The sequence below is a fragment of the Pezoporus wallicus genome, unplaced genomic scaffold, assembly GCF_028554395.1.
Source record: "Pezoporus wallicus isolate ANWC-B61680 ecotype Strahan unplaced genomic scaffold, APGP_CSIRO_Pwel_v1 contig_14293, whole genome shotgun sequence".
Classification (NCBI taxonomy): Eukaryota; Metazoa; Chordata; class Aves; order Psittaciformes; family Psittacidae; genus Pezoporus; species Pezoporus wallicus.
In genome coordinates this window covers 19,095-28,387 of record NW_026641660.1, presented here as the reverse complement: position 1 = coordinate 28,387, position 9,293 = coordinate 19,095, and the positions used below count along the sequence as shown (strand labels likewise).

The 9,293-nt window shown below is 41.6% G+C and overlaps 1 protein-coding gene across 1 annotated transcript; it reads right to left on the bottom strand.

Annotated features, from left to right (window-relative positions):
- Positions 1-1,387: 1,387 nt before the first annotated feature.
- Positions 1,388-8,011, bottom strand: LOC130607589 (borealin-2-like). The gene is made up of 8 exons (XM_057424794.1): positions 7,882-8,011; positions 7,356-7,484; positions 5,384-5,424; positions 4,943-5,003; positions 4,237-4,304; positions 3,383-3,450; positions 1,960-2,058; positions 1,388-1,516 (listed from the first exon to the last, which is right to left on the bottom strand). Exons 1-8 carry the CDS (start codon positions 8,009-8,011, stop codon positions 1,486-1,488), a joined length of 627 nt encoding a protein of 208 aa, XP_057280777.1. The 3' UTR covers positions 1,388-1,485.
- Positions 8,012-9,293: the final 1,282 nt, after the last annotated feature.

Below are 9,293 nucleotides of genomic sequence, written 5' to 3'. Positions count from 1 at the left end.
ACTGGTAGGTGACTGAGTACTAAATTCTTCTCACAGACTTCAGTAAAGAACAGTGAGAAGTACACCAGCTGCTAATGCTATGTCATATACCAGTAGCTGCTGTTGCAAGGGCAATTATTGGCAACATCTCTCGCCTTCCACACATAATAGATTAGCAAAGGCTTTACCCCTGTGGTGATTCTCTAGCTCTTGGCTTTAGTAACCTAGATCAGTATAGGAAGTTGAACCAGCTATAAAGGCAGCCTAAATAACAAAGTGCTAGGAGACATAAAAATGAGTTCATTTCTAAACAGCAATTTTAAAATAATGACTAGATTAAATGAGACATTCTTAATGAGTAAACATTGTAAATGCTGAGCCTAAGCCTGACAAATGCTAATGCTTTCATGGCTGAATAGCGGAAGCTATGTTCCTTCAGTCCTTTATCAGTGCTAGAAGCAGCATCCAGCTTCCAACTCTAGAGAAACAGAAGCCTTCTTTTGTTGTGCAGGGAAACCAGAATAGAGTAGTAGAGTAATACAGCTGTACTCCTAGACAGCGACCTGTTTAATACTGCATTTTAAGAAGCACTCAGGGTCATTCAGCCAGCAGTATGACTGTGGAAGATTTAAGAGTGAGCTGTACTATTATCCTTATGCTTGGCGCAAGACATTTTCCTTTAAATACCTTTTCCTTCATTAGAAAGCATGCCCAGCCTTTCACCTTGCTAAAGAACATTTGTTAATCCTTGCCATTCAAGCAGCATTTTGGCCAGCTAGCAGGCCCATAGTTAAAGCAATTCTGAAATAGTGTTATGTTTTACCCTACTTGAAAGGATTGACAGTACTCACATCTGTTTTGAAATAGCACCTTACTGTGTTTCATGTACACATATATAAAATATATGAGCTAACAGGAGATTCATGGAGTTGTTATGAAAGGAAGTGTTCAGTGCTCTTATGCTAGGATAGTGTGTTGAAAAGCATGGACAAGAAGATAGTATTCCTCATTATGTTTCAGTTTCATAAAAATAAGGTTCAAGGAGACACCATGTTCACTCCTCTGACCAGAACCCTATGTTCCAGTCAGATTACACTGCTATGGCAGGATTTCTTTTAACAGAACTTCAAAGGTATCTGCACACATCTGCCAAAGATTGTGATGGGTTTTCTGTTTGGGTTTTTTTTTTAAATAAGCACACTGTACCTACATGCTTAATCAGATTTGGAAAACATTTCACATTTAACATCACAAAAAAAGAAACCAAACAACAACAACATAATATCGCTAATGTAGGCTTCAGAATTTTTGTTCAGTAGAATTTTAAGATGGGAAACATGTTCCTAGCTAAACAATTGCTCATTTGTTTTGTAAAAAGAAAATAAAAAAAACAACAAAACACAACAGCAGCATTTTTAATGAGCAACTCCCCTATCCTATGGAGTCAAAAAGCTCATGAATATAGCTTCCAATCAAGGCAGAAAATCCTTTACCAACTCTTTCTTCTCACTGGTTTTCTTCACATTCTCCCCTTTCCCTTAAAATAAAAATAAAATATATATACATATAAAAAAAACTTTTGGTGCTGTAACATCTTCTATTCAGTTTAATAGTCCAGCAAAAGTAGCAGTATCCGAGATTGGTTCTACGTAGTTTGGGTTCTGAGAATTAGTTTAAACCATAAACTATACCTTCACACAACAGTGAGTGGAAATAGAATTTATATTCTAGATCCGGTTGTTTTTTTTTTTGTTTTATTTTAATTGACTTCGTTACATCATCAAATCCTGTACCTCTGTAAGAACGCAAGTTAACACCCACACTCAGAACAGGAGGTGTGCAACTGGGTCACATAACCACTACCAAAAAAATTTAGTGGCAGACCATGAAGACCTATTAAGTCTAGATTGATATTAATGTAATGTATAGTGCCTTGGTATTTAAAGTTATTTATTAAGAACAAGCCAAAAAAAACCTTACCTTTTAGATACCTTTGGGGTGGCTTTGAAATTTGTGATGCTACAATCAGAAGCAGGAGACTTAACAGCTTCAGTCACGCTTGCAGATGAGTGAAGAGACCTAATAAAAAAAACACAAACAACAAAACAAAAAAAAAAGACAGAAATAGAATCAGTCATTGCTTTTGTTTAGTTCTTTTACTTCCTCATCTACTTCCACTGTAGCATTTTAGCTAGGATGAAGGCAGACAACTGGTGAACTAGAGAATGCTAAAGTGCTCTACAACAGAGGCCTAGTATATATACATGTGAGGAAGCCCTCCTGAGTTAGACATGATATAATGGGACCTAACACCATAGGGGAAAGAAAGTCATTTATGTTAGTAGGTAAGAGAGGGCTGCAGTACTCGAGTTGAACATAACTAAGGTATCATCCACAACTTTCTATCCGAGTGTGCAAAGTTTCCTTGGGAAGTCTTTTTCAGCAAGAATTAAATTTTTCTAATTAGTTCTCAGGATATTTGCCCTGTATGGTTGACCTGAATCCAGAGAACAAATTTTTCCAGTTTTGGATTTTGACTCAGTTCACAGATATCTTGATGACAGAAGTTTACTTCACTCATTCCTCTAATCTCCCTTTCCCCACACACATTCTGAAGATATCATAACGGCATGTGGGTTTATCCCAGCATTAGTGTACTCAAACAACAACAAGCTTCAAAGACTGAGAAGTTGTAGACTTCCCCAGGCAAAGCAGCCTTTTCTGGTTAAATTTTGTTGAGCCAAAACTTCTGTAATCCCAGTTCAAGAAAGCAATTAAAATCTTTTAGGCACATTAAACACCAATATGTTGTTTAACTTAAGTTCAGATTGTTTTCAGAGAAATGCATCAAGTGTCCGTGCATATAAGCATGCACACTGGAGCTGTAGGAGTAGCAGGAGCTTCTAAAAAAATTTTATTCAGATCTCCACAAAGTTTTTAATTCATTAGATCCTATAGTGAGTCTTGAATTTGGTCCACTGTGACCGTAAGCAGCTTTAGCACCTTTTTTTTTTTTGCATGTGTGCATTTTCCTACTAATGACACCTCCATTTCAGCTGTGTAATAACCATTACAGAACAATTCATTACTCCTAACACAGCAAGAAGGAGGTTTCCCTTACAGACTTGCTTCCATTCAGTATTGTTTGGAAATCAACATTGATAACACAGATTCAGAACTGTGCACCACTCAGCGAGCAAGAGGTACCACTATATCCCTTTATCAGCTAGAGGTACTTTTTTGTTCAGGTGGGTATCACTACAACGCATCTAATTCAGGTTTTGGAAAACATCTTTATCAAATGTATTCTTCTTGGGCTCAAATCTCAGCTACTTCATTTGAAAAGAGTTTTATTCAGCATTCACAGGTTCAGGTGAGTTAAGCCATCAAAGATCAGTCTTACCTAGAAAAAGGGTTCAGTTTGCCATTTAAACTAGGTGACAGTGAAGCCAGCAACTTTGTTTTAGAAATCTGAAAATACATATACAAGATTTCAGTTAAAAGAAGTGTCATTTTAAGACAAAAATTATACAGTATTGTTCCCTGGAAATATTTAGGAATTCCGGGGGGGGGGGGGGGGGACCCAAAGCAAGTTAAGCCCCATAGTACTGCCTTTTATAAAGTTCCACATACACATAAAATGTCAAGTTCCATAAAGCCCAAAGATCATATTGAAGTTCTGTACAAACAGCCACCTTTCTAATACACACACTTCCAACCTTTAAGCTCTCTTATAATTAATGCCTGTAACTCCACATGTAATCTTTTAGTCTTTGTTGTCATCTTGCTACATACTTCCATGTCTGGCTGAGGCACTACATCACACAAACTGAGGCGGTAAAATTAACACACTTGTGCTCTTTTAGAGATCAAGGTGGAAAAGAATGCACAAGTCACTCAAATATATAAAAGCATGTATTAAATCAAAGATAAGGTTGGGGTTTTATTGGTTCCCCCCCTAAAATCAGAAGAAAATGGCTCCTCAAACCATCAACACTTGCTGGCAAGTGAACAGAGAAAGACTATGCCAGTGCTTGCAAGTCTGTGTGAATTAGTTACCAGAAGTACAGATATCTTATTTCATCATGAAATTAATTTGCTACACAGTTTAGCCTTGCTTAAAATATACCAAATTTAAAACAATTGATTTTTCAAGCTAACATCAAGCCACTGGCCTGCCCAGTCATGGATCTAGCAGGGCTCATAGCAGGTCACAACTGATAAAGCCCTTACATTGGTTGTTAAAAATAAACTTACCTTTTTAGATATTTTCTTTGCAGAAATATGCTTGGCATCTTCATATTCAACAATTGTAGTTACTTTAACTAGAAACACATTAGAAAGACAAGAAAAAGGTTTTATGAAGAGCACAAAAGACCATTTCAAACTCATTTGTTTGAAGCCTATTTACCTACTGAAAGCTACTGATGGCCACTCACCTGGATCAGAGTTGAAAGCAAACTATGCATGTTCATCAGACACAGTGATACACAGCATGGTTAGAAGGCACTAAATACCCCTTCAAGCCCCAGACAAAATAGAATTACTTTTCAGTGGCAGTGTCCTTCTTGTTGCATATTTTGGAGTATGAGGAGAAATGGCATTTCCCTTACAAACTTCAACAGGCAGGAGGGACCTATGAGAAAATACAAGTGGCTCTCCTAGCTCTTCTGCTATACTGTACAGCACTGACAAGTCAGTTAAATCTGTCTCTTCTCACCATTTTCAGTGATAAACCCAAAGGGCAGGAACTCTTATCTCATGTTTTAAAGTACCTCAAGAGTAGCAAAGCTCATGATCCTCCATACCGAATGCTGAAGGGACCTGTATGCTACACTTACAGTTAGACACTTCTCCCTCTTGTATCCTTTGGGCTTAAAATTCACTTTACAAATGCTCAGATCAAGCCAATAAAAAAAAAAGTAAATTAGGAACCAAACTATCTATTAATGTATTGACTTGCCTTTTTTGCTGTTGGTCCTCACCAGTTTTGGATTTGCTATGTCTTCCAGAGAATAGTCAGTCTAAAAAACAAAGATTATCCAACAAGGGAAAGTCAAAAGATTTTGCTCAGTAAATGCCTATTATCCTACAAAAGGCAGTCAACTAAAAGTGACAGAAGCGGAATTGGCTAAACACCAGTTAGTTTTCCATGGGGTTTTTTGTTTGTTTTGGTTTGATCTTTTTTTTCCTCCAGAACCATCCAGATATCTGCCTGCAGATGACCCTAAATCTTTAGGTAATGTTCATAATTGCACTGTGGCTGGCTGGCTAACTGGCTAGCCTTCTTGTACCATCTTGTCTTTAAACAGACAGCCAAATAAAAACATTAGTCCAAAATGCTTACAGCAGGAAGAAGACTTCTATTCTGTAAGAAGTGATGAAATTTGAAAACACCACTTACCGCTGCAGCAGCAAGAGCCACTTCCTCACCTTCTCGCAAATCTGTAACTCAAGAAAGTATACCTTATTTATATAGTGCTACTTACATAATTATTCTCTGCAGGTTCTTTTCTTGTATGCTATGAAGCTGAGCAAGTAATTCAGGATTACAGTTGCTTAAACAACTAAACTTAGCTAGCAGGTATGTTGCATTAGAACAAGATTCAAGTCTTTTGGGACAGTCACCCCTACAAAGCAACAATGAAAATCTTAGGCCATTTCAATATGTCTGATCTTTGAAAGAACACTAAGCATAGTCACACAGTATATAACCTGAATTCCAAGAAGAAAATCCCCCATACACTGCACAGCTGAAAGCTAATGCTTTTAAGGCAGAAGTTTTCAAGACAGACATTGAACTACATACTCAGCAAAGGCTTACAGTAAAATGAAGTTCAAGAGTTTTACGCTGGACCTTTATGAGGCCCCTGCAATCTCCAACTGCAAGACAGATTCTAAACACATCAATTCTTACCAGAATATATATCTGATGCCAACCATGCACCACAGCTTTAACTGCTGCATAAATACATTTGCCATTACAGGTAAACAAACTAGATAACAAAGGCTCAGTAGTAAAAGACTTAACAGAAAGACAAAATCTCTGTGTCTAGGACCAACAGATTCAGATGGAAAGAAGTGCTCACATTTATACACACAGGAAATACTAAAATTGTAATTATTCCTCATCACTTCAGGTGTTCCAGAGCTCGAGGATTCCAAGTGAGAGAAACAAAACTGAGAACTAGTTTATTAATATAGGAAAATATAGAGATACTAACAGATACAGTAAAAGATACTTCTGATGCTTGGTTATCTTACCAACCCCAAAGACCATGTAATGACAATGAGGAAACCAGCTCTGAGAAACATCATTGCAGTGCGAGGTGGCAGGCTCAACCTTAGCAGGCACCCCTGCGGAAACAACATTGACCTAGGTGGTATGAAACTCTGTCTCCCCGCATCGCATGAGGTTCAGGCTTTTATACTAACAGAAATGCACACTCATTCTGACACAAGGGGCAGCCTACGTCAGAAGAAGGGGCCAGCAATATCTAGAAAGGTCTCTAAGGGTCGGGACTTATCCAGGGAGTTCTAAAGCAGAACTTTCCAGGGAGGAACCAAAGCTGGACCTTCCAGGGAGCAACAAAAGCAGGACTCTCCAGAGAGGAGCCAAAGTGTACAGACAGTACTTTTCTATCTTTGCGTGTTTCACCACAGACCATAATCTATTGTCCCCAACACATAGGGCTTTAAATAAGATGACTTAAAAGCACACATGAAATAAGGCTATGGACTTCACGCACCGTTACCAACTAATTCTACACCCTGTGTTACACAGGTCAGTCTACTTGACCAAGAGCACACACTGAGCAAGCCTCCGCAGTACAATACCACTGCCAATTAGCTAACAGCATGCAAAGCAAGATTCTATATAAAAAGTCACTACAGTTATAGGCTTTTTCACATCAGTCAGGGTTGCATCATGCTTTAATTATGACTGCATCCCTCACAAATATAAGGCCACACCCACAGCTGTGTGCTTAACCCCAGGCAAAGCAGACAATGGCTTAATCTCTGTCTCCAAAGCAGCTACCCACTCACTCCCAGACAGGCTGATTTCAGGTTCACCACTTCCCACTGCAGGCAACTGCTCAGCCATCCCCAGGACAGCAGGACTCCACACCTCACAGTGACTCCGGAAGATAAATACCACTGCTCCCAGAGTCCCCTCCTCCTTATGCCCCCCAGCCTCCTTGCTTGCAGGTGAGAGGCAGACAAGGCCTTAGCTCTGTGAGTACTGCTCAGTGGTAACCAAATCACCTCTGGGCCATCAACACTGTTTTCTGGCTAAAGTCAAAACACTGCACTGTTCCAATTACTGGGAAGATCATTGACTGCATCGCAGCTGAAACCAGAGGACACACACTTACTAAGCAAATCTTTTCTCTTCATTTTCCTGATAGCAATCGGCATCTTCAGCAGCTCTACTGTAAATGCCTTCTCAGCTGTTCGCAAAAGCGAATCGAGTTCCTTCTTCATTTCCCGGATATTTTCCTTGGCTTTAAAACAGAATAGGCTCTTACCACCATATGCATTACATGCTTCCAAGTAACAGCACTGCTAGAACGCATTGAAAAAAAAAAGTTAATGTTTTATGCGGATTGAATGACGCGGGAACCCTCCCGAGGCTGTCAGGAGCACGGCGTGCACCGCAACGGCAGGCCCTCAGCCCGCCCGCCACCGAACCGAGGCCCGCGAGCCACCCCTCAGGGAAAGGTGAACCGTTCATCGCTCCTTACGGACCGCCTTACTCCGGCTCGTAGGCTCACCCCACCGGACAAGCAAGCGCAGGCGTGCGGGCACCATCAGTACCGCCACGGTGCCCACTTCACCACCTGCGAGGGCCAGCACCTATCAGAGCATCCCCGGGGCCCTTGCCAACACCTCCGGTCCTACCCTGCTGGTCGAAATCGTGGAAAAACAGCGCGATACGCTGATTCTTCGTCTCTTGGAAGAGAACACCACAGCCGCGCACCCCACCCAAACCAGTGCTACACCACTTGCCAGGGGACTTCCTCCAAGGCATAGCCACCACCCCACCGGACAAACGCAGTAGTCTCCGCCCAGGAAGCTTTTGTAAGAGCGGGGATCTCTCTCCCCTCCCCCATCGGACACACCCTCCGGGGTGGTGGGAACGGGCGTCCTGGCCCCCTGGAGAGGGGCTGTGTCCGTAAGGGGACTGGGCGGCACAGGAGGCCCCGGCCTGTGGGTCGAGAGCTGCCAGGGCGCGACGGAGAGGGTACCCTGGGGGTGCTAGGCCTCTCGTTGGAAGGGAAGAAAGGGAGGCGGGGAGGGTGAGAAGTTTGGGGTCCCCCATCTCTGTGGTGCCCTAGGAATGGGCTTGGGTGCATCTAGACAGGCACGAAACCTAAGCCCTCGCGTCCTGACAGGAGCTGGGCAGGCTGACCCAGATCCACACGCACACGCACACGCACACGCACTCTGTCCTGGTGGAACCAAATTAATTGTGCTTTTTCTTTAATTGCTTGGAAGCGGCCGCTGCTGAGCTCAGCCCATGAGGACCTGTGATGGGGCAGGTGACCGCTTTCATCCCAGCGGTGAGTAGTACACAGCGCAGGAGGGTGTCAGGCACAGGCCCCAGGCTGTGGCAGACAGTGCCTGTGCTGCCAGGGTTTGGACAAGCATTGGGAAACCTTCTTCCTGTATAAGAAGGACCCTGTTTCAGAGTTGAGGCTTGGCTTTTGCTATTTTACTGCTGTTTGGTCTGTGGAATATGCAGTGCTTCAAAGCCAGCAAAGTGAATAACCTGCTCTGCCCGATGCAAATGGTTACAGGTTGTATAAATTCTAATCAGGTGAAGATAGTATTTAACAAACTTGTAATAACACAGAACATTAGAAAGGCCTGACTGCATGTAGTATTGAATGCATAAGACCATTAAAAGTCATATCCTTAAAAGTAGAATTCCTTGCAGAAACTTGTCATCTTACATGCATCCAAATAAAATGACAACAGAGGTATGAGTACCTTGGGTTTTGTACAAATGATCAAACCTGTTTTCTTTATTGACCAAGGAATTGTGTGAAAGGGAACTTGGATAATGTTTTAAAACACTAGTGTTTTTTCACACAGTGCTTGTAGTTGATGCTGCAAGCTCTCTGAAGTTAGTAGCTTCCTCTGCCACGTATTTGTCTGGCACAGTGTCCTTATCACTGCAAAAGGCCAACATTGCATTGCTCTGTAAGTTTAATCTCATATAAAAGATGGTGGATTACCTTCATGTCAGTAACGTGAACGGCTGTCCAACCGGATTAATGAGGAAGGTGAAATAAAAAAATCCTAAAGCA

Bases quoted from the DNA above. Each gene is read 5' to 3' on its own strand.
- LOC130607589 (XM_057424794.1), bottom strand. From the start codon at position 8,011: ATGCCTTGGAGGAAGTCCCCTGGCAAGTGGTGTAGCACTGGTTTGGGT. The intron at 5,425-7,355 runs GTAAGTGTGTGT...CTTGAGTTACAG, and splicing joins GAAGAGAAAAGATTTGCTTA to ATTTGCGAGAAGGTGAGGAA. The intron at 5,004-5,383 runs GTAAGTGGTGTT...TTTGTTTTTTAG, and splicing joins TGGCTCTTGCTGCTGCAGCG to ACTGACTATTCTCTGGAAGA.